Below are 25,295 nucleotides of genomic sequence, written 5' to 3' on the forward strand. Positions count from 1 at the left end.
TTATGTTCATCTATGTGTCTGACAATTTTGTTCTTTACGATAGTTTCAACCAATTTAGAAATTGTTTAGTTTCAACCAATAGATCCTGGGAACTACAGGCCAGTCAGCCTCACCTCAGTCCCTGGAAAAATCATGGAGCAGGTCCTCAAAGAATCAATCCTGAAGCACTTGCATGAGAGGAAAGTGATCAGGAACAGCCAGCATGGATTCACCAAGGGAAGGTCATGCCTGACTAATCTAATCGCCTTTTATGATGAGATTACTGGTTCTGTGGATGAAGGGAAAGCAGTGGATGTATTGTTTCTTGACTTTAGCAAAGCTTTTGACACGGTCTCCCACAGTATTCTTGTCAGCAAGTTAAGGAAGTATGGGCTGGATGAATGCACTATAAGGTGGGTAGAAAGCTGGCTAGATTGTCGGGCTCAACGGGTAGTTATCAATGGTTCCATGTCTAGTTGGCAGCCGGTATCAAGTGGAGTGCCCCAAGGGTCGGTCCTGGGGCCGGTTTTGTTCAATATCTTCATAAATGATCTGGAGGATGGTGTGGATTGCACTCTCAGCAAATTTGCGGATGATACTAAACTGGGAGGAGTGGTAGATACGCTGGAGGGGAGGGATAGGATACAGAAGGACCTAGACAAATTGGAGGATTGGGCCAAAAGAAATCTGATGAGGTTCAATAAGGATAAGTGCAGGGTCCTGCACTTAGGACGGAAGAACCCAATGCACAGCTACAGACTAGGGACCGAATGGCTAGGCAGCAGTTCTGCGGAAAAGGACCTAGGGGTGACAGTGGACGAGAAGCTGGATATGAGTCAGCAGTGTGCCCTTGTTGCCAAGAAGGCCAATGGCATTTTGGGATGTATAAGTAGGGGCATAGCGAGCAGATCGAGGGACGTGATCGTTCCCCTCTATTCGACATTGGTGAGGCCTCATCTGGAGTACTGTGTCCAGTTTTGGGCCCCACACTTCAAGAAGGATGTGGATAAATTGGAGAGAGTCCAGCGAAGGGCAACAAAAATGATTAGGGGTCTGGAACACATGAGTTATGAGGAGAGGCTGAGGGAGCTGGGATTGTTTAGCCTGCAGAAGAGAAGAATGAGGGGGGATTTGATAGCTGCTTTCAACTACCTGAAAGGGGGTTCCAAAGAGGATGGCTCTAGACTGTTCTCAATGGTAGCAGATGACAGAACGAGGAGTAATGGTCTCAAGTCGCAGTGGGGGAGGTTTAGATTGGATATTAGGAAAAACTTTTTCACTAAGAGGGTGGTGAAACACTGGAATGCGTTACCTAGGGAGGTGGTAGAATCTCCTTCCTTAGAGGTTTTTAAGGTCAGGCTTGACAAAGCCCTGGCTGGGATGATTTAACTGGGATTTGGTCCTGCTTTGAGCAGGGGGTTGGACTAGATGACCTTCTGGGGTCCCTTCCAACCCTTATATTCTATGATTCTATGAATTTGCCTGGTACTAAAGTGAGGCTTACTGGCCTGTAGTTGCCAGGGTCACCTCTGGAGCCCTTTTTAAAAATTGGCATCACATTAGCTATCGTCCAGTCATTTGGTACAGAAGCTGATTTAAATGATAGGTTACAGATGACAGTTAGTAGTCCTGCAATTTCACATTTGAGTTCCTTCAGAACTCTTGGTGAATAACATCTGGTCCTGGTGACTTATTACCGTTTAGTTTATCAATTTGTTCCAAACCCTCCTCTAATGAGGGAGTTATTGTGCCCAGAATTCCTTGACAATATTTTAAATATTTATTGTTTGCAACTTGTGTCATATGTTATCAGGCAAAGAAAAATTCCTTCAAAATACTTACACGTAATATGTTCAACTAAATCTTGGCAATAAGATGTACGTGATAAACAGTACAACTAAATAAGTAACATTATGTGTGCTGTATACGATGATATATATAATATTGGATACTATATAAATGCAGAAGTTTATTTTCAAAGTATACCATTATTAAATTGGAGGAATGGAGCTCCATGAGAATCTACTTGGTAATAATGCTACAAATTGAGGACTCATAGGTTCCATTTTGTTGTTGTTGTTGTTGTAAAGGTTTTAAATGCCTTTCAAAAGATCAGTAGGAATGATCAAGAATTAAATGACTAGAGAAAATTTTTTTTTAAATTATTAATTGGCTGCTTTCAAGAGAGAATTTACTTAAGTGAAGTTGAAATAACAGTAATCCAAAGAATCAGCGGAGTCTTCATACAGTATATACGGTGAAAATTATCTAACAGTCTTTGTTTTGCAGAGGCACAGAGGTCACACATTTAGGCCCAGACATCCTGTAGATAGCGTTTTTCTTGTCGTAATGTAGCCAGGGTTTTCATTGCTTCCAATTTGTCAACTCCAGCATCAGAGCTTAAAATGTCCACTAAAGTATCATTCACATCTTTAGCCATGTGCTTTGCATCTCTAGAAAAGACAGAGACAAAAAAATAGTACTTATTAGCAGATTTCTCCTTTCACCGGCAGCCACAGATACAGGATGTTTTTGGAAACAAGCAATACTTTTTAAAATAAAGAATTGCAGAATTTATGTTGGCTTATACAATAGACATTAATTGCTCCTGTACTTGGGAGTGGTGGCAACAGTAATACCTAAAACAGCTAAGACATGAAGCTTTCAATACATTCAAATGTATATGGAGCAGAAACTCAGATCCACATTTAAACTGGAAGAAAATAATTGCCTTCTGCTGGATGGAATTAGACTTGCTCAAGTGTTTGTGGTTATGCTACCCTAGTTGCTCAGATACAGAAACAATAAAAGCCCTAATACTACTGACCACTTAGTAGTAACATAAGAAGCAGACTTCTGGTTTTGAAAGAGAAACTACTAAGTTCTGGGCCCAATGCCACGTGTTCAATTAACTGTTTGTAAGTAATCAGGGATGCATTACAAACAGAGAGATGCTCCCAAAAATCCTGCACCTGCAGGTGTGTTAGATCTCCGTACATAAAAACCTCACACCATAAGGATGTTACCGTTACAGAAAACATTCCCTAAAGCCCCACAAGGGCAGGAAAAGAAGGCTAATGGAATTCTCCAAGGGAAGATATCCTGGGTAGCAGTCTGCTGCTCTGTACCTCCAAACCTATAGAGTGCCAGCTGAAGGGCTGTTATCACATACCTCCATAATTCATTACATGTATATATGTGTATATCTTCCACTTTCACAAGAGTTACACCATTTGCTTGTAGCCTGTCCTATTTTAACTGGAAAACACTACATGAACAAGAAACATTTCTGAAACATTACGGTGAGAACAATCAATAGAGTAGTGGAATACTTGGCCATAACCTAAGAAAAAGATTAAGCTGTAGGGGTGGATGATTAACATTATACCATAAAGTTAACACTCTAAAAAACAGGAATATTTCAGTACAGTAGAACCTCAGAGTTACAAACACTAGAGTTATGAACTGACCAGTCAACCACAGACCTCATTTGGAATTGGAAGTACACAATCAGGCAGCAGCAGAGACAAGACGAAAAAAGTAGTCTAAAAAAGTACAATACTGTGTTAAACGTAAACTACTAAAAGAAAGTAAGGGAAAGCAGCATTTTTCTTCTTCATAGTAAAGTTTCAAAGCTGTATTAAGGCAATGTTCAGTTATAAACTTTTGAAAGAACCACCATGAAGTTTTGTTCAGAGTTACGAACTTCCATTCCCGAGATGTTTGTATTTCTGAGGTTCTACTGTATTGTAAATGCCAGTCATTTACTTGATGCTACTGCAAGTCTTTCAAATGTATTCAACAATTTCTATTAAATGCTCCCTCTGTTAGGCATTCAAACTCTAGTCTACTCACCCACATACATAGAAACAACCTCTCTCCTTCAGCAGGACTCTGGCAACCTCTTTAGCAAAAAGTCGAATGTTGTCCTGCACATATTTAGTTGTTTTTTTTTCTGCTGCAGCTGGAGGGTCTCTTGAGAAACAAACCTTAAGATGAGTTAATGTGCCATTTTCAACAAAACTTCTGAGCTCATCTCTGAAAGACAATGCAAAAACGTTAGAAATCAGTATCCAAAGCATAAATACAAGGTGCAACAGAGTTCCAATACTACCTACAGAACCTGCCTGAATAAGTAGTCTCTGTCCTGATGCCGGCAGCCAAAAAACAGCCATGTCTCTCCAAACTTCCAGTCCGTATGCTCTTCTTGGAGTTTCTGTCTAAATGCACAAGGGAAAAAAGACACATGTACACATAACGTGGAAACCCCGTCTTTTATTCAGTCAGTACTGCAACTATTACACTCACAGATCATCTAAACTCTGAGGACCCGATTCTCATTTGCACTTTATGGCGGCAAAACAGCATAAAGGGGACTTCACTCTAAAGCACTCAGCACTGACTTAACTCTGCTATCACGGACATCAACGGGAGCTTTGCCATTGATTTCAAAGGGAGAGGAGTGAGACCAACAATGAGCCCTTTTGAAAATCCCTCCCTACAATCCTGAATAATGGAAGTGAAGGATATCATCCTTAGTATCTTTCACTAGAAGCATTACACAAATATTTGGGGAGAAAAATCTGCTCAAGCCATTTTCAGCATACTGCATATCTATCATTTCCAACTTTATAGGAGTAATCTTGGCAATACTAAATCACGGGGAGTTAGTTTTACTGCTAAAAATAATGCCAAAAATAAACAACTCTGTACTTGGTTTTTATCTGTGACTTTCTGTTTAACTTTTGTTTTAGAAATATTTCATATAATCACTGCACAATTTGGTGTTGAAAATTCTATTAACCTTTTAAAGTGAGATATGGAGAGTATTTCAAGATCTAAAGAAATGCTATAGGGATGAGAAATAAACACTAGGTTTGTACAAATGGATTCAGTTAATAACATAAGCACAGATCCAAAGTTTCACTCATCCCTTTAACATAACCTATTTTAAAATATGGCTACCAGAACCCCCTCTCTCTCATCATCTGACTTCCCCTGGTGAAGGGAAGGAATCAGGGAGGTCCCAAGACAGTCCATACTTGTTCCTACCATATCTAAAACCCTTCATTCGTTATACTCCCACCCAATGACCACTTTTCTCTCCCCTTTACACTTTTCCAATGGCATTGTGGGACCCACCACATCTGGTAGCATCTCTCAAGAGTCCCAAAGTCAAACCTGCCAAGTTCCAATTAATTCTTCAAGAGACATTTGCCATGGAACAAAAGACATGAGCTAGTTTCTGCCAGGAGACCTGCACAGTAGGATGCTTACCTGTGGGAAAAATCATAGTTTTGCTCCTTTCCCTGAACTTAGCTCTCCCAAACTGTTCTCCCCTTTGGCTAATTCTGTTCCCCTCCTAATTCATTCCCTCCCCACGCTCTCTCTGATGGAAGGAGGCAAAGCAGTTAGCTGCCATTGTTTCACAATAGCCAATGATGGCTAAGAATGGTCACTGCAGGGAAAATCTTGCTGCTGCTGCTCATTATTATTGATTGTGTGTAAGCCAACTGGGTAGATGATGTTCCAACGAGGCTGTGAGAAGGCACCAGGGAGCAGAGCAAATGCATGACTCTGGGTAGCCCTGCTTACCAGAAAGATCACAAATGGACCTGTGTCCTGTCGCTGATAGAAGGGCTTCCTGGATTGGTGTGGGGGAATTGCCATGCAAAATTCTGATGCTGCTTGAGCTGGGAAGAGGGCCTTGGTTTCCCCCAACAAAAGCTGAAATGTTGCCTAGGGTTGGCAGAAGAGGGGCCCTAGTCTGAAACATCAAAGATATGAGAAGACAGGGGCAATGAGGGGGTCCTGGGATCAGTCAGAGGAAGGGAGACGTCACTGCAGACAAAGCCTTCAAAACGTTTGGATATTTTGGATCAGCTTTTCTAAGCATCTGAATTTTCAGGTGTTTAAGAGAACCAAACATTTTAGCTTCACATCTGTTTACCAGCAATACTGTAATGTTTTGGGTGAAGTCACATTAAAATTAAAGCTTTGGAATATCAAACTTTTACCCCAAATCAACAGTATGCCAGCACATTCTTATGGGTTGGTTTAATTAAAATAGGATACACATTTTACCATACACAACTAACAAATCACAAAAAGTACATGTGTATGCAATGCACTATTATTCATCAAACATTTTAAGCTTTCCTTGTTAAGACTTTTCAGTGTGATAAAAAGGCTATCAAATCATTTGGGACTAATCTCAATTATATAAGCAGTTACCTGCATCCCGTAAGAAATACTAATGAGAGAAGTTCTTGGTCCAACACAAACCTACATAAATCACAATTTCACTGACTTTCAGAAGCGGCTGCCAATGCAATCCATGGGCATCTCCATCTGACTAACAGACTATGTACAAAAAGAAAACCCAGAATGAAAGCTAGCTTTTTTTTCTAACACAAAACTCTTCAGAAGAAAGGAACTAAACTTTCAACTCACAAACTACTGTGTTTAGAAAGATCAGTCAATAGTTTTAAAATTAAAAAAAAAAAACCCGTGGTTACTAACCTTTTGTAACTGTTGTTTTTTGAGATGTGTTGCGCATGTCCATTCCACGTTAGGTGAATCACAAGCAGTACCTCAGGAGGTGAGCTTGGAGTTCACGGACATGCTGACTGCAACACGGCTCTTCTGAACCTAGCATCGTCTTGAACCTGTTGAGTGATGGCATAGTGGGATGCAAAGGGATGCATCAACAGCCAAGTTGCGACCCTGTAGATTGGAACCTGTGCGAGGAATGCTGCTGAAGAGGTCTGAGCACTCATGGAGCGTGCAGTTATGATGGCAGGAAGTGGGACCTTCGCTTGTTCATAACATGCCCAACTGCAGGAGATTACCCAGGATGAGATCCTCTGGGCTGACACTGGAAGTCCTTTCACCCTTTCTGCTAATTGCTACAAAGATTTGTGTGGATTTGCAAAAGGATTTAGTCCTCTCAATATAGAAGATGAGGGCATGCTTAACATCTAAGTGAATCTGGTGTTCTTCTGAGTTCTTGGGAGGCTTTGAGAAGAAGACTGACAAGAAAATGACCTGGTTGCTATCGAACTGCAAAACCACCTCTGGCAGGAAGGCTGGGTGCAGGCGTACTTGGACTTTGTCCTTGAAGAACACCGCGAAAGAAACAACAAAAAAGACAAGAATGTGCAAAGCACCATTTCTATTTGTTTAGATCCAGTAAAAAAAATAGACACAACTGCACATTATTTTTATTATTGAGTCTGCAAAAAGAAACTCTACATAAATAAATTACGATATTTGGACATGTATATTTTGTGTGTTTTTCCTAAAGTTAATTATTTTAGGAAAAAAACTGTCAGAGCGGCCACCAACAAAAGCTGGTGGCTGCACCCTGAGGCTACCAAAAAAATTGTTGTGAGAACCCCTGCCGTAGTGGATGGCTTCCTACTACCTAGCAAGACCTGGTGAATTTGTTCGAAACAGGCCTGCTCCTCCAGGTTGAGCCATGTAGCATCCATGCAGTTAGGGAAAGGGAGTCGAGGTTTGGGTGGAGTAACTGGCTGTGGTCTTGTGAGATCAGGTCTGGACGGAGCGGAGGCGAGGTTGCTATTGATGGATCTAGTAATGTGCCAAACCACTGTTGGTGTGGCCACACCGGGGCTGTAAGAATAACACTCGCCTTGTCCCATTTGATTTTCAGGAGGACCTTGTGAACCAGAGGGACGGGGGGAAATGCGTAGAACAGGAGTTCTGTCCATGGAAGCAGGAAGACTTCACAGAGGGAGCCTGGGCTGTGCCCCCACAGTGAGCAAAACTAATGGCATTTCCTGTTATGCTTGGTCATGAACAGATCTATCTGGGGAGAGCCCCACCTTTGGAAGATGAACCTGGTGACCTCCGGGTGAAGGGACCACTTGTGGTGAGAGGAAGAGAATCTCCTGAGGTCATTCACAAGTGTATTCCAGGCTCCCAGAAGATGTGAAGGCTTGAGGTGGATGGAGTGCTTCATGCAGAAGTTTCATAGATGGATGGCCACCTGACACAGTGTGGAGGATTGAGCTCCTCCCTGCTTGTTGATACAGAACATGGCCACAATGTTGTCCGTCAAAGCTTGCACCACCTACCTGAGATCTGAGCAAGGAAGACTTGGCAGCTTAAGCAAACCGCCCTGAGTTCCCTGACGTTTATGTGCAGGGAAAGTTCTTCCTGGGACCACAGGCCCTGAGTCCTCAGGCTGTCCAGGTGGGCTCCCCAACCTAGGACTGATGCACCCGACTCTAGGGACCCTGACAGCTGTGGGGGCCACAAAGGGGACTCCCATCATTACTGAACTTGGGTGAGGCACGGACCAGGGATGGAACAGTGACCACCAAGTCCAAATGGTGTCTGTTCGGGAAGTAAACTGAAGCTAGCCACATCTGCAGGGGCCTGAGGCCAAACCTGCATGCTGGACCACGTAAGTGCATGCGGCCATGTGCCCCAGTAGCTTAAGGCAAACTCGACTATTGTAAATGGGTGGACCATGACCTTGGATATCAGGTCCAACAGTCTGGAAACAGGCCTCCAAGAGGAAGGCTCTGGCTTGGATCAAGTTGAGCACTGCCCTGATAAATTCTGTTCTCTAAACTGGAATAAGAGTCCACCTTTGCTGGTTTATCAACAGGCCCAGCGCTCAGAAGGTGGCTTGGACCATGCTGATGTTGTTCTTTACTTGAGCCTTTGAATGACCCTTGATCAGCCAGTTGTCGAGGTACGGGCAGACCTGAATTCCTCACAGTCTGAGGAAGGCAGCTACCACTACCATGCACTTCATGAAGACCCAGGGGGCTGCAGATCAGCTGAAGGGAAGGGTTGTGAATTGGTAGTACGTTTGGTTTACAATAAACACGAGAACTCTCCTGTGGCCATGAAAGATAAAAATGTGAAAGTAAGTGTTCTTAAACTCGAGAGTGGTGTACCAATCCCCTGGAAACAGGAAGGGAATAATGGAGGCCATGTGAAACCTCAGTTTCTTGAGATATTTGTTGAGATGACATAGGTCCAGAATGAGTTGAAGGCCCTCCCTTGGATTTTGGGATTAGGAAATATTGTGAATAAAACCCCTTCCCTCATGTCTTGAGGAACCTCCTCCATGGCCCCCATCTGTAGAATGGTCTGCACCTCCTAGATGAGGACCTGCTCATGAGAAGGGTCCCTGAAGAGGGACAGCATTGGGGTGTAGGAAGGAGGGGTGGATGAAAACTGGAGGGCATAGCCAACCATCCCTGTATTTAGCACCCAGCAGTCCGATGTTATGCAGGACCACACCAGGCAGAAGCAGGATAGTCAGTCCAAAAATCAGGGGGAGGCAGGATCTGAGACGAGAACTGGTATGGCACCCTTGGGCGCATCTTCAAAAGGCCTGCGTGGGCCCACTGGAGTACCCATGCAACCCGGCTGGGAAGTTGAGGTGGAAGGAAGCAGCTGACGTTGCTGGTAATCTCTCCCTTTATTTAAAAGGGTTCTGTCTCAGAGGTGAAGCCGAGAAGTGTGGTGGCTGTTGGGGCCTGAAATGCTTCCTTGAAGTAGATGAAGCATAGAGGCCCAGGGACTCAAGGGCAGGGGCCCTTGAGTTCTTCAGGCCATATAGTCTCATGTCCGTCTATCTCAAAAATAATGAGGAGCCTTCAAAAGGGAGATCCTGGATTGATTGCTGGACCTCGTGAGGGAGATCTGAGGATTGAAGCCAAGAGTATAGCCTTATGGTGACAGTGGAGGCCACTGTCCTACCTGCTGGGTCAGCTGCAACCAGTGCTACCTGGAGTGAGGTCCTGGCAACATTCTGACTCTCCTTTAAGACAGCAGAGAATTCCTGCCTTGAGTCATGAGGCAGAGAGTCTCTGAACTTGGACAAGGAGTCCCACAGATTATAGTCATATCTCCTCAGTAGGGATTGCTGGTTTGAGATATGCAGCTATAAACTACCTGTTGAATAAACTTTCCTTCCAAACAGGTCCAGCTTTCTTGCATTGTTTTGTTTGGGGGTAGCACTTGTCTGGCCCTCTTGTTGGCCACTGACACGAGGGACCCTAGAGGAGGGTGGGAGTATGGGTACTCGTACCTGTTGGCTGGCACATAAAATTTCTTTTTAGCACTCTTTGAGGTGTGGGGCAGAGAAGGAGGAGTTTGCCACAGGGCCTTGACTGGCCTCATTAATGGGCAAGTTAGGAGTTGCTTCAGCCATGTCGATAAGGCTGTGGGATGATTCCTTAAGCTCCTCAATCTCTACCCCCAGATTAGCTGCTATCAGCTTCAGAAGGTCCTAATAGACCCTGAAGTCGTCCTGCGGAAGTGAGCTACTCGGCTCAGAGATTGACTTGTCTGGGGAGGAGGCGGCAAGAGCGGCTTGTACCGGAGGAGGGGCTATTTCCTTTTCCTCAGCCCCAAGAACGTCGAAGGAAGCCACATCCTGAACATCGGTACTGGGGTCGGTACAGGAGTTGGGTCCAGTACTGAGCAGGAAGGAGCAGTAGCCAGCCGCTTGGAAGCCACCAAGTAAGATCAATGGGAGGGGTGACCCAATACTGGGGAAACCTCCAAGGGTTCCAGAAAGGCCACTGCACAGACCACTGTTCACTTGGCCAGGCACTGGGGGGCTGACCAGTACTGACCGATGTCCGGAGATGCACAGAATGGGTACCGGTATTGGCCCTTTTGCTGGACATAGCGTTCCACCTCAGATTCAGAGTCCCCACAAGGCAACCACGATGGAGTGGTACCCCCCCCCCCTCCATTCGGTGCCAAGGATCTGGAGACCAGTGGCACAATGGAGATGGTCACGAAGAGGGTATCAGGCATGGCTTGTGCCCCATGCTCCCTCCTGCTCACAGTCAGTGGAGATGGCAGCTGTCCCATCAGAGTTGGTGGAACCGGGAGTGCCAATAAGTCCCTGTGCTGCAAAGGCCTCAGAGGTTGACAGTACTGTCCATCTATTGGTGCCATGGTGGCTTCTGGCTGTCAGGAGAGGGTCCCGCACTGGACTTGAAACTCTGGGCAGAGTTGACGGTGGTGCTATGGGACCATGGATGGAGAAGTGGCCTGGAGCAGGTTGCACTCCATTGCCTTTGCCATGTTTGTCCTTCTTCTCCACTGGTGAACGCCCTTTGTCGGTGCATTGCTTTTTGTGCTTCTTCCTCAGCACCGGAGATGGGGAATGGTACGGAGCAGCGTGCAGTGCCAGAGGAATGGTTCGTACCGAGGCTGACGTGCTCAGTGCAGAATTGGAATGGCTTGATGGCTTACATTAGGATAGCCTTCAGTCTTACCTCTCTTTTCCATTTTTGTAAGGGGTCTAAAGTCCTGACAAATCTGGCACTGGTCTCTCATGGGAATTTTCCCCAAACATTCCAGACAACTGGAGCGTGGGTCGCTCACAGGCATAGGTTTGCCACAGGAGGCACAAGGTTTGAAGCCCAGAGACTGGGGTGTGCCCAGCCCCAGGGGCAAAAGCAGGGTGGAAGCAGGGTGGATTTGATTTAAATCAAATTGATTTAAATCACGTCAGGAAGACTTGATTTAATCATGGATATCTACATAAGAGTGCATTCTTGGTGGCTGTTATAACCTTAATACATATTCTTCACAACTCAGAGATAGATGTAGGTTTCATTTTTGGAAGGTACACATTATATATTTTTTAAATTATTTATTCTGAAAACTTTTCAGATTAGTTTTACAGCTATATCAGAAAATGAATGATTGTTTGGTTATTTCATTTACCACAGGTAACTGAAGCAGATATTTATGAAGTCATTGGGAGGTGAACTATCTCCAATTCAACAGGTTAATCATTAATATTTGGAGGATTTTCTTGCCACGCTGTATTAGGAGGAGAACATCACCAGACAGAGACATTTAAATTGTTTTATTTAAACTAAAACAACAACGGTATCTATTCTGGATTTTTTTTCTTTAAACAGCAAACAGATAATATTTTAACAAAACAAGCATATGAATTTTTGAATTTAAACATTTAAGTTTTTTAAAATCAGGTTTGCTTTTGTTTAAATTGCTTTTAACTAAAATAGTTAAATGAAATATTTAAAAAAACAAAACAAAAATTAAATCGACTATGTCAGCCAGGTCAACATGAGAAACTTAAAATATTGGCTTCTGCAGCTAACTCAGTCATCTTCACCTTCATTTTCTTGTTTGTTCATAATCTGGAAAAGAAAAACATGCTTTCCTGCTTTTTCAGGTCCCAAATGATTTCTCAATTTGGAATGAATTAGTCCAAAGGAAGAAAATATTCTTTCTACACCACCAGAAGAAGCTACTGCTGTTAAAAGTGATATTATCACTTCAACAGTCTCTGAATCCAAGTGCTTAAGTGAATTCCACCAGTTCACTGGTGTGACTTTTTTTAAATCATCAGCAAACATATATTTCTTGAATGGTTCACCCTTAGCTCTGAAGTTTATTATAGGTGGCATTATGGAGGGATGACTGCTGGATGTCCATGTCATAGCCAACTCCTCTTCTTCAGCAGTTAAGGTTTGACCCTGGTACAGAGTATTGAGAATATTTCCTAGAAAATGAGCTGGAGATAGCGCTTGTCCCATTCTTTTTTTTATGCTTGTAATTTAACTCTGTCATTGCATATTTCTCTTTAAGATCTCACTCAGTTCCTTCCAAATTTCAACAGCGTCAGCGATAAAACAGCTATTTCCCTGCATTTTGTTCTTGGATACATTTGCAGCATTGTCTGTGACCAAGCTGCATACTAGATATTTGAAATTTTCCCCACAGTTTGTTATAGCTTTTACTGCTACTTCTTGTAAGTATTCTGCTATGTGTGCATTTCCTGATGTATCAATTGTTTCTGTAAGGAAGACATTCCCGTCTTCTGTTGTCACACAAGCACATACAACAGGATCATTGCAGACATTGCTCCACCCATCAAGACTCAGGTTAACAATTTTACCCTCTAGACCTTTTGCACACTGCTCAATTTCTCTTTCATACACTTTATCCAGCCTATGACATCTGCTCTGTTGGGTGGACTGTATCCTGGTCTTAATGACTGAACCATGTTAATAAAGTGTGGGTTCTCAATCATACAGAAAGGAGAGTTTGTTGCATAAACAAACCAGGCAATTTTTTCCATCAATTACTACTTTTTGTATTTTTTTTTTTAATCACAAACTTATCTATGGTTGTTTCTGGATGATGGCGATATAACTCAAACTATAGAAAATGATGGTGATCTTGAAGGTGGATAGTCTTCAGAATCCTGTATGTTGAGGATGGATTCTCCTAAACAAAATAAGTCAATGCAGTTATTTAATTATTATTACCATACTGCTCATTTAGTATTACTCATTGCATTCACTGACACTCAGTACTACTTTAAAGGTGAAATTGTAAAAGGAAGATTTGCCTATTTCAGCTATTTTTTTTTTATCACAACTACATCTAAAATGATAGTAACAGAGTAACAACTATATTTTTTGCTCAAACATGAGAAATCAATAATAGTCCAGAAGGAAGAGAGGCAGTCCTTAAGAAAGAGGTATGAAATAAAAAAAGTTTACCAACCTGAAGATCCTGCATGTTCAGACGTGTTCCTTTCATCATCTTCAACGAAGTTTCCTCCTGAGAAGGAACACTTCTCATGATGTTGTTTCATTTGGACAACCAGGCCTTGCATTTCTTTGTTGCACTGTTTGCATTTTGCACGCATGCCTGTCTTACCCAGAGGTAGAGGAACTTCATTAAAATATTCCCAAACTGGGTCTCTTTTACAGCCTGCTGCCATTATAGGTTTTCCATTCTAGTGAGAGAATGGTATGATAGATCTCAAATGAATTAAGGCTACACTCAGAAAGGCCTCAAGACTTCTGGAATATGTTGCTCAAACAGTTTCACTTTTGTTTCTACTGCCTGTCCCTCCCTTTTCACATTTATCTCCAGACTTCTTCTCCGTGTCCAGATCTATTCCGCCCCCAACAATCTTCTATTCATTGAACTTTCTGAAACTTTTCACTTTTAGAGAGAGGTAAGGGATTGACTCTGTGCACACACATTTGCAGAGGGACAATAGGGTTGAGGTCTGTTAATTCTCACCTCTATATTATTTATTTATTCATTTAAAAACATTTTTGCTGTTAACGAGCATGTTATCTCTAGAGACACAAATCCACAGTTTCAGAACTGCAAAACTAAGCATCCCTGATGGTATCTTTTAGACTGAGTCCCATTGGGTAGATAGAAAGATTAACCTAAATAATCTATACAGAAGCCCTTGGAACCCCATAAGATTGGATCCCTAATCCATGAACTATTGGAACTCATTTACAAAACTTTTCTTAAATATTACATGAATATATTGTCTCATACTATAGAATTAGAATTTATAATCCCTATTCCATGATGAGATATCTTTGAGCTATAATGTATCTTAATTAAATCTATCTTTAGATAGGTTTTTTCCTCAAAAAGCATTTTATCAAAAAAATCTGAATTAAAAAAAAAACAGATTAAATAAAACCAAAAACATTGATTTTTATCCACCATGGGCAAGAGAGCCCCTCAACAATAGCAGAGAGGGTGTTCTAACTATTTGCACTAATACTACTTATACTATATATTTACTAACTATACTTAAAACTAACAAACAAACTATAAAACAGAGTACAAAACCACCGAGAAGAAGCCTTGCTGAAGCAAGAGGAGTTGTTCCAGCAACCGTCATGGGCACTAAGAAGGAACAGAGGGTGTGTGGCCCCTAGCATCACCCCTTAATCTGGTGCATGGCACCAAAGGGCGCTAGAGACTGCCTGATAGATATCACTGAGGGAAAATTTTCCAGTAATGCTGCAATGCAGCTCACACATGCCTAATGTGGAATGCACATCAGCAAGCCCTTGAAGAATTTATTAAGCAAAATTTGTGGACTGTCAAAAATAAGATTAAAAACAGAACTGATCAATCAGGTGCAAACAATGTTGGATGGAAATTTGTGAAATTCAAATAATATTTTTGAGCAAGATCTAAGATTTTTTTACGTGGTTTCAAGATGTTCTTGTTTGGACACTGGGTGTTTATGCATTCCTCAAAACACTGCAGATTTACAGAACTGTGGTATATTTTAAAGTTAGGATCTTAGCAGATGATTAAGCACAAATTCAAAGCACTAATTTTTGTCTGTTTTTAGTATATACTTTAAGCAGTTTGGTTGGAAACACCGACTGGAACTTGAAAAAAGCATGGAGTACACACATTAGTCCCATGATCTTAGCACCAAACTCTCAAGTATAGTCTCAGATCTGACAATAATTGCCTCTGTGCCTTGGGTCAGTCACTTTCCCTCTTTTTCCTTCTGAGTTTTCCCTCATCTTTAAAAAAATGCAGATCGTTCTACCTGCCTACTTACTGGAAGTATTGTGAGGATCATTTAGTGTGTGTACAGCACTTTGAAGACTAAAAGCAATATATAAGAACTTTTATTATTTATTATTATTAATAGGAATGTGTTCTTCACTATGTTTTACCATAGGTTCCAAAATGTTCAGGGCAATCAAAACATACACAGTCAACACCCAGAGAACCTTCCATACTCACTAAGGGCCTGATTCTGCTCACAATCACGAAAACTCCATGCCCCTCAGGTCTCCTCAGCAACAGAGGCTACTCTGTGTCCTGAGAGAGAATTCCCCTAGCCCCGCCTCCAAAGGGCAGTCATACATAACTTAGGCCGCTGCCTACCTCTTTCCCATTCCCAGAATCTGTCCAGTCCAATTGCAATAAAATGCATTCAAGCTTTGAAAAATGATGCTGGGGAGGCTTACAGCTTGCTTAATGCCATCTGAACATCCCAGTGTGGGGAAACAGATGGGAGGAAAGGGTTAGACTGCGTCCCACATGAAGGATTGATTTAAAGGGGATGTGGAGCCTGAAGACATCATCTTGGCTTTCCGTTCAGAAACGGAGCTAGCTAGAAGACACTGGGGGTGAGAGGGACCCTTTATCCCTGCCCTGAAGTGGGAATGAGGAGGGGAGGGGAAGAAGCAGAGAGAGCACCATCTCACTCTACAAAGTACATTGCAGCATTGTTGGTTGTTTTGGTTTCTTCCTCACCTATTGATAGAGCTGTGCAAGAAGGGTACTACACTTCATTTATATCTTCTTTGCAGCTTCATGCTGTGGAGTGCATCCATTTCCTTTTTCCTGCCTCAGTCTCTTACACACCAACCTAACCTCTCCCAATGCACAGTCACTTCAGATGACCTACGTGCCCCAAAAGATGATACAAGCCATGGTTAGGATTGGGTGCTAAATATGAAAATTAACACTTAAACTTATATTATTTATCATGTGAAAAAGATGTATGATAAAACTGTCAGCGTCCTAACAGACATTTAAAATGCCTTTCTGCCAACTTTGAAGGCAACATTAACAATACAGAAAAATTTAAATAATTACAGTATTGTGGTACAATTCTGTTATGGTCAGCTCCTCACAGTATTTGGAAGGAAACCTGTCAGCGTGCCACATTTTATAAAGAGTCACAGGAGAGCATAAGGGCACTTGCCAAAGAAAATCTACCAATTCAAATACAGCTTAAAAGGTGAGTGTGAGATTCCTTGGAAATACAGATGATGTGTGAAGTCATGTGTGGATGTAGCAGCTTTCACAGTTATGCATCCAGGACTACATCCTCAAATGACATATATTAGCGTTGTTCCATTGATTTAATGAAGCTCTGCCAATTTATACCAGTTGAGCACCAGAGTCTGAGTCCTCCAGAAAGTTCAGGGAACTCAGACAAAATACAGAAGGCCAAATTCTGCCTTTTATATGCTCATGCACCTTGAAAGAGTACACCTGCTGTCTATACAAGCCACATATAACACTTTGCTCTTACAGAACATTTTTAATCTAAGGATCTCCTGGTATTTTACAAACAATAATTAAATCTCACTATTTGTGGGAGCTACAGGTAATGTGAAGTACAGATTGGTTAAGAGACTTGTCCAAGGTCACACAATACATAAGAGAACTAGGAATAGAGGCCAGGAGTTCTGGCTCTCAGTCTTTTGTTCTAACCACTGCACACATCCTTCCTCTTATAGAGAATTTATCACTATGTATCAAATGTTATTCCTACAAAGAAGGCACGTGCTATGTTTGAAAGGAAATAGTATTTAAATTCAGCTCAGACAGAATGGGAGCACATAAAGCAGTATGATGCCCTTTCACTTTCCCTCAATCACTGTGTACTTTGTGTCCTCTGAAATGTGTGTGTGTCAGACACATTGTAATAATCAGTTTCATTTTGGAAATTTTGTTGACATTTTTGTTAAAAGACTAAATCTGATAAATTTGCTACTCACTAACACTCCAATTCAATAAAGCACTTAAGCCCATGCAAGTGTGTTGCTGAGTAAGGGCCCCAATGCTCATCCACCTTTGCAATATGCTTTGAAATCTACTAGTGAAAAGTGCTTTATAACAGCAAAAGTATTACTACCACCACCATGGGGAATAAATTTAATAAGATCTTTCCAAATGAATCAATCAATAAATGGAAATTAAGGTGGAACTGTTTGAGCATATTGTGTGTGCGCGCGCATCTTAGGTTCTGATAGCATTTTTTTTCCATTTTGCTGTGATTTTTTTGCTGCTAGGAATGCTCTTTCAAATGATTTTTCTCCTGATCAGAGATCATTCTAGATAAGCTTCTGCTGCAGCATCTAAAGAAAACTGAAGAGAAATTTAATGGAACCTATCTTGCTTCTCCTCCCTGGTTCAAGAGTGGATTGAAGGATAATTGAGATGACATGTTTAAGAGCTACTGACAATGACCACTAGCCCTGACTCATGCAACCACAGCTGTAAACTTATTTAAATCTTTAGATTGAATATATGGACATTGCAACGTTTAAACCAGCTTTACATTCACAAAACTTTTCAGCAGGTCATTATACCCTCTGGGGCTATGGACTAGCATTAAAAACTTAAAATGCCTTGGCTAGTAACTACATAAAAATTTGATTAAACTGAAAAATTCCTGGCTGTCCCAAACAGCCCCTTAACAACAACAGGCTATTGGCATCATTATAATATGTAGAAAATTAGTCACAGCAGCAAATATATTGGCTTGTTAAACAGTACACATTATGATTTTCTTTAGTAGTAAAAACGAGAGTAAACTTAGACAACAAATCCTCTTAAACACCTCTACATCAGCAAATGCAGTTTCTGCCTGTCCCAATTAATATTTTGCTAAGAATTTATTACCCAACAGAAAATCATTTGACATTGCAACAATTCAATTTCATGCTTCACATACAAATACTTACCTATGCTTTTTTTCCCCATTACTAACACATCACTTACTCTTCCAAATCTCACAGTGTAAATTAAAATCAAAAGCTCTGCATTCATGCCTTAAACCTATAAAGTTAAGTCAGAAGCAGGCTGGAAAACTGATCTGCAGATGTTTGAGTCCAAAACTCTAGTCTTTTCCACCACCACACACAAAAGGTCTACAAATCTACTACTTTCCTACAATATTGGAAGAATTGTCTTTATGCACGTTTGAAACTCTTCAGAAATGAATGGGAATTAGCCCACATCAGTGCAAAAGAAAAGGGTTTGGCTATTGTCCAAAAACAACATGTCCAAGAATATTTTATTGCAGTATTTATAGTATATGAAACAAACCTGCTCCAAAAATAATCAAGCTTTGAGTTGATGGCAATGCACATAAATACCACATGTAAAATAACACTGATCTCCCATGGAAATGTTTACCGTTAAATATTTACCTGTGTCCTCTATTTCTGAAGGTAATAACAAACTTTGTTCAGCAGTCTCCTCTGTGTAATCATACATATCTAAGTAGTGGAGTGTTAACTGTAGATAGGATTATTTATTCTTTATAATGGCTCATATCGTAACTATTCCCACACAATATAACCAGGTGAACAATAAACCACCGCAGAAACAGATGCTGTCTTGCTTCTGTTTTAGCTTAGATAAAGTCTTTGAATGGTGTTTAAATTAAAACAAACTAACAAACAAAACAAAAAACAAAGTTGATATGACATGTGAAGAAGGGAAAGAAATGAGTTACAAATATGTTATTGAAAGCACTTCTAAAATGGACTCCAGGAAATATTTCTTGGCTCCTTTTCTTACAGAAGGAGAAAAATATATTGGTGATTAATTGATTATAGAATACATATTAATTAGAAAATGGATTGGTTTGAGATAAAGTATTGTGGTGCTCAAGTAAAGGAGCCTGAGTAGTTGAAATGCCAACAAACTAGAATGAGCAAATCTGGAATTATTGGTAACAAAAGGAATGCTAAAAAGACAAAGCACAAACAGAAAGTAAAAGCCATTTTGGTGTGGGATTTCTTTTGTTAATTATGGTCCTCCTCCTGCAAACACTACTGTTTGAAGGACCAGGGCATCTGTGCATAGCGTATATAATATTTAAAATTTCATTTTACCTTTTGAGCTTCAGAGAACATGCTATTTGATTTCACTAAGTGAAAAGCTTAAAAAAAACCTGAAGCCAAAATTTAATTACACCATTTTAAAAAAGACAATCAGTACATTTCCACGCACCTCCAGGGCATTCACAGAACCAACTAACTTCAGCCACTCAGCAACACGCGATAAAAATCTACCTTTGCTCCCCTTATAAATGGAAGTTGTAAGAAGAACAGAAGGGGAAAGGTCTCCTCTGTACTTGACTGTGTGTTATGGGTACAGGTATAAGTGTACCACTGGTAGATAACCAAAAAGATATGTTGGTGTCCCCTGTTCTAAAGTCATTTAATCACTAACTACTGTATATTTTACAGTAAGGAAGGTTTGCTTTGCCAAAAAACTGTATATTATACCAATACACAAGTTTATACTGAGTTCCTTATTTTTTGATGGGAGGAGGAAGGAAGGAGAGAAGATAGCCAGCGTAATAAAACAAATTCCCATCTGAACTTATGGAACTATTGCACTTTTAGTGTTTTTAAAAAAGTATGCGATCTTTGTCTCCTTATAATAAAAAAAACTCCAAAAATATGGTCTATAAAATCCATCAGTACACAGAAGCTGCTATTTTCCTCATAAACATGGAGGCTAGTGAAATTACTACTTCTTGACTACCACCACCACACAACTTTTTTTCCAGATATTAAATCCTATCTTTTGTTAATGTCACAATGTGATGAAAATGATTTATTACTGATATTTATTTTTGCTGTTTCTGGTATAACCGAATATCAGCTAAGTATAATTTTTACTGCATATTAAGGTGGATAAAATGCCTCTTTTGTTTCTATTAATATGGTAGAGTGTATGAGTATGATTATAAACTAATATCAGAATAATAAAACAAACAAACAGATTATACATCAGGTTATTTTACTAGTCAGATAAATTAGATATCATGTACATCATCTCTTTAATAGTATGAACTTCTGTAGTTTGTGCATTTGATGCACTTTTCAACTGTCAGGATTGTAATTGTTCTGTACTTTGCTAAACACATTTTTTTTTCAATAGTACATTTAATAAAAGGTGCTGGACTGACTGCTTTGGAGAGTGAATCTGATACTGGAGAAATTCTCCAGTCCATCTTGCATTCCTGACCTCCATTTTGAATAAGCAAGAGTCACTATTGGAAGCTGCAGGTCACATGATATTTCTGAGCATGTGCAATACAAATGTAGGTGGAAAGGTCAAAAGTAAGGGAAAGGTCAGATGAGGTAATCATAACTCTGGGGTAAACAATGGCAGTAAGCATGGGTGGAACGTTGGCATGTGTTCAAGAATGTGAGGTAATATTTGGTACTGAGCATGTGCAGGAAAGATCTGATGATGTCATGCATCTAGAAAGTTCTGACAGGACACTATAAAAGGCAGTGTGTCAGCGGGCAGCCAGGCAGTTAGGAGTGGAGCAGCCGAAGGAGTAGGAACTGAAGAGAGCAAAGCAGAGAACAGCAGCAGACCTGAAGAAGCAGCAGTGGCAGCAGCAGCAGAAGTTAGCAGAGTAAGCTTGCCAGTTATAATTATAGTACAGTATAGAAAAACATAGTATAATGTTAGTGTGCATGTGTGGGTTAATAAAGATATATGTATGAGTGTTGATAGTGAAAGAAATGTATAAGATTTAAAGAGTATAGAAATTGCTGTCAGCAGCCTGTGACAGATTGGCCATCTGTGACAGGGTGCAACCACTAAGAACCATTTCAACTGTATGTTATTGCGGCTGGGGTGCTCTTTAACTTGTTGTGTTTTTAGATTACTACTGTATTACCCCAGTCTACACTAGGAGTTGAGGTCGAATTTAGCGGCATTAAATCGATTTAACCCTGCACCCTGTCCACACGATGAAGCCCTTTTTTCCGACTTAAAGGGCTCTTAAAATCATTTTCCTTACTCCACCCCCGACAAGGGGATTAGCGCTGAAATCAGCCTTGCCGGGTTGAATTTGGGGTACTGTGGATGCAATCAGACAGTATTGGCCTCCGGGAGCTATCCCAGAATGCTCCATTGTGACCGCTCTGGGCAGCACTCAACTCAGATGCACTGGCCAGGTAGACAGGAAAAGGCCCGCAAACTTTTGAATTTCAATTTCCTGTTTGGCCAGCGTGGCAAGCTGCAGGTGAGCGCAGAGCTCATCAGCAGCGGTGACCACGCAGAGCTCATCAGCAGAGGTGACTATGATGGAGTCCCAGAATCGCAAAAGAGCTCCAGCATGAACCGAACGGAAGGTACGGGATCTGATCGCTGTATGGGGAGAGGAATCCGTGCTATCAGAACTACGTTCCAGTTTTCGAAATGCCAAAACATTTGTCAAAATCTCCCAGGGCATGAAGGACAGAGGCCACAACAGGGACCTGAGAGGCAAGCCTACCAGAAAACCAGAGAGGCAAACAGCCGCTCCAGGTCAGAGCCCCAAACATGCCGCTTCTATGATGAGCTGCATTCCATTTTAGGGGGTTCAGCAACCACTACCCCAGCTGTGTTGTTTGACTCCTTCAATGGAGATGGAGGCAACACGGAAGCAGGCTTTGGGGATGAGGAAGATGATGATGATGAGGAGGAAGAGGTTGTAGATAGCTCACAGCAAGCAAGCGGAGAAACCAGTTTTCCCGACAGCCAGGAACTCTTTCTCACCCTGGAGCCGGAGCCAGTACCCCCCGAACCCACCCAAGGCTGCCTCCCGGACCCGCCAGGCAGAGAAGGGACCTCTGGTGAGTGTACCTTTTAAAATAGTATTCATGGTTTAAAAGCAAGCATGTTTAATGATTAATTTGCTCTGGCATTCGTGGCTCTCCTGGATGTACTCCCAAAGCCTTTGCAAAAGGTTTCTGGGGAGGGCAGCCTTATTCCATCCACCATGGTAGGACACTTTACCACTCCAGGCCAGTAGCACATACTCGGGAATCATTGCAGAACAAAGCACTGCAATGTATGTTTGCTGGCGTTCAAACAACATCCGTTCTTTATCTCTCTGTGTTATCCTCAGGAGAGTGATATCATTCATGGTCACCTGGTTGAGATAGGGTGCTTTTCTTAAGGGGACATTCAGAGGTGCCCCCTCCTGCTGGGCTGTTTGCCTGTGGCTGAACAGAAATGTTCCCCGCTGTTAGCGACGGGGAGGGAAGAGGGGTTAGCCACACAGTGAGGGGGAGGCAAAATGTGACCTTGTAATGAAAGCACGTGTGCTATGTATGTAATGTTAACAGCAAGGTTTACCCTGAAAGAGTGTACCCAATGTTCTATAAAATGTGTCTTTTTAAATACTACTGTCCCTTTTTTTTTCCTCCACCAGCTGCATGTGTTTCAAGGATCACAGGATCTTCTCCTTCCCAGAGGCTAGTGAAGATTAGAAGGCGAAAAAACGCACTCGCGATGAAATGGTCTCTGAGCTCATGCCTGCCTCCCACACTGACAGAGCACAGACGAATGCGTGGAGGCAAACAATGTCAGAGTGCAGGAAAGCACAAAATGACCGGGAGGAGAGGTGGCGGGCTGAGGAGAGGGCTGAAGCTGAAAGGTGGCGGCAGCGTGATGAGAGGAGGCAGGATTCAGTGCTGAGGCTGCTGGAGGATCAAACTAATATGCTCCAGCATATGGCTGAGCTGCAGGAAAGGCAGCTGGAGCACAGACCGCTGCTACAGCCCCTGTGTAACCAACCGCCCTCCTCCCCAAGTTCCATAGCCTCCTCACCCAGACGCCCAAGAACGCGGTGGGGGCGGGCCTCCGGCCACCCAGCCACTCCACCCCAGAGGATTGCCCAAGCTACAGAAGGCTGGCATTCAATAAGTTTTAAACTTTTAAAGTGCTGTGTGGCCTTGTCCTTCCCTCCTCCACCACCCCTCCTGGTGCTTCTCTCCTTCACCACCCCTCCCGGGCTACCTTGGCAGTTATCCCCCTATTTGTGTGATGAATGAATAAAGAATGCATGAATGTGAAGCAACAATGACTTTATTGCCTCTGCAAGTGGTGATCGAAGGGAGGAGGGGAGGGTAGTTAGCTTATAGGGAAGTAGAGTGAACCAAGGGGCTGGGGGTTTCATCAAGGAGAAACAAACAGAACTTTCACACCGGAGCCTGGCCAGTCATGAAACTGGTCTTCAAAGCTTCTCTGAAGCGCACCGCACCCTCCCGTGCTCTTCTAACTGCCCTGGTGTCTGGTTGCGCGTAACCAGCGGCCAGGCGATTTGCCTCAACCTCCCACTCCACCATAAACATCTCCCCCTTACTCTCACAGAGATTGTGGAGTGCACAGCAAGCAGTAATAACAGTGGGAATATTGGTTTCGCTGAGGTCTAAGCAAGTCAGTAAACTGTGCCAGCGTGCTTTTAAACGTCCAAATGCACATTCTACCACCATTCTGCACTTGCTCAGCCTGTAGTTGAACAGCTCCTGACTACTGTCCAAGCTGCCTTGTATGGCTTCATGAACCATGGCATTAAGGGGTAGGCTGGGTCCCCAAGGATAACTATAGGCATTTCAACATCCCCAACGGTTATTTTCTGGTCTGGGAAGAAAGTCCCTTCCTGCAGCTTTTGAAACAGACCAGAGTTCCTGAAGATGTGAGCGTCATGTACCTTTCCTGGCCATCCCACGTTGATGTTGGTGAAACGTCCCTTGTGATCCACCAGTGCTTGCAGCACTATTGAAAAGTACCCTGTGTGGTTTATGTACTCGCCGTCTTGGTGCTCCGGTGCCAATATAGGGATATGGGTTCCGTCTATGGCCCCACCACAGTTAGGGAATCCCATTGCAGCAAAGCCATCCACTATGACCTGCACATTTCCCAGGGTCACTACCTTGATATCAGCAGATCTTTGATTGCGTTGACTACTTGCATCACAGCAGCCCCCACAGTCGATTTGCCCACTCCAAATTGATTCCCGACTGACTGGTAGCTGTCTGGCGTTGCAAGCTTCCACAGGGCTACTGCCACTCGCTTCTCAACTGTGAGGACTGCTCTCATCTTGGTATTCATGCACTTCAAGGCAGGGGAAAGCAAGTCAAAGTTCCATGAAAGTGCCCTTACGCATGCAAAAGTTTTGCAGCCACTGGGAATCATCCCAGACCTGCAATACTATGTGGTCCCACCAGTCTGTGCTTGTTTCTCAGGCCCAGAATCAGCGTTCCACTGCATGAACCTGCCCCATTAGCACCATGATGCCCACATTGCCAGGGCCCGTGCTTTGAGAGAAGTCTGTGTCCATGTCCTCATCACTCTCGTCACCCCACTGACGTCGCCTACTCATCCGGTTTCTCTTTGCCAGGTTCTGGCGCTGCATATACTGCTGGATAATGCGGGTGGTGTTTAATGTGCTCCTAATTGCCAAAGTAATCTGAGCGGGCTCCATGCTTGCTGTGGTATGGCGTCTGCACAGAAAAAAGGCGTGGAACGATTGTCTGCTGTTGCTCTGATGGAGGGAGGGGCGACTGACGACATGGCTTACAGGGTTGGCTTACAGGGAATTAAAATCAACAAAGGGGGTGGCCTTACATCAAGGAGAAACAAAAACAACTGTCACACAGAATGGCCCCCTCAAGGATTGAACTCAAACCCCTGGGTTTAGCAGGCCAATGCTCAACCCACTAAGCTATCCCTCCCTCTGGTATTTCAGGCAGGACTGAATCTCCATTAAAGTTTTCAAGGTGCCCCTGACAGACCTCACCAGAACGATTGTCAGCCGTTGATTTCACGGAGGGAGGGAGGGAGGGAGGGACGGGGGAGCAAATGAATACAAAACAAATCTGGTCTATTTCTTGTTTTGATACACTCCATCTATCTTTTACATCTTTGGCAGGCAGCAG

At 42.5% G+C, this 25,295-nt stretch overlaps 2 protein-coding genes across 12 annotated transcripts in view; one reads left to right on the forward strand and one right to left on the reverse strand.

The window, feature by feature from the left end:
- Positions 1-1,745: 1,745 nt before the first annotated feature.
- The window catches only part of MTRR (5-methyltetrahydrofolate-homocysteine methyltransferase reductase), a 118,313-nt gene continuing 94,763 nt past the window's right edge, over positions 1,746-25,295 (reverse strand). For 4 of the 9 annotated variants that reach the window (XM_048839549.2, XM_048839548.2, XM_048839552.2 and 1 more), the window contains 3 exons: positions 4,107-4,199; positions 3,835-4,017; positions 1,746-2,432 (listed from right to left, as the gene is read on the reverse strand). In XM_048839549.2, coding sequence (XP_048695506.2) covers positions 2,288-2,432; positions 3,835-4,017; positions 4,107-4,199 — 421 coding nt within the window. In that variant the 3' untranslated portion in view covers positions 1,746-2,287. Of the gene's footprint in view, positions 2,433-3,834; positions 4,018-4,106; positions 4,200-15,485; positions 16,222-23,407; positions 24,861-25,295 lie in introns of those variants that run through there. The other 5 variants (XR_012667096.1, XM_075125461.1, XM_075125463.1 and 2 more) reach the window with 5 other exon arrangements.
- Positions 20,911-23,414, forward strand: LOC125631996 (uncharacterized). Of its 3 annotated transcripts, none has more exons than XR_007355134.2 (3): positions 20,911-20,998; positions 21,819-22,205; positions 22,787-23,414. XR_007355134.2 is itself a non-coding variant. In XM_048839565.2 (2 exons), the coding sequence occupies exons 1-2, from the start codon at positions 21,743-21,745 to the stop codon at positions 23,050-23,052; spliced, it is 729 nt and encodes a 242-aa protein (XP_048695522.2). In that variant the 5' UTR covers positions 21,724-21,742; the 3' UTR covers positions 23,053-23,407. The 3 variants fall into 3 exon arrangements, 1 of the variants encoding a protein (XP_048695522.2); XR_012667097.1 differs by having other exon boundaries at positions 21,948-22,205; positions 22,787-23,407; XM_048839565.2 differs by lacking the exon at positions 20,911-20,998 and having other exon boundaries at positions 21,724-22,205; positions 22,787-23,407.

Source organism: Caretta caretta, chromosome 2 (genome assembly GCF_965140235.1).
Source record: "Caretta caretta isolate rCarCar2 chromosome 2, rCarCar1.hap1, whole genome shotgun sequence".
Lineage (NCBI taxonomy): Eukaryota > Metazoa > Chordata > Testudines > Cheloniidae > Caretta > Caretta caretta.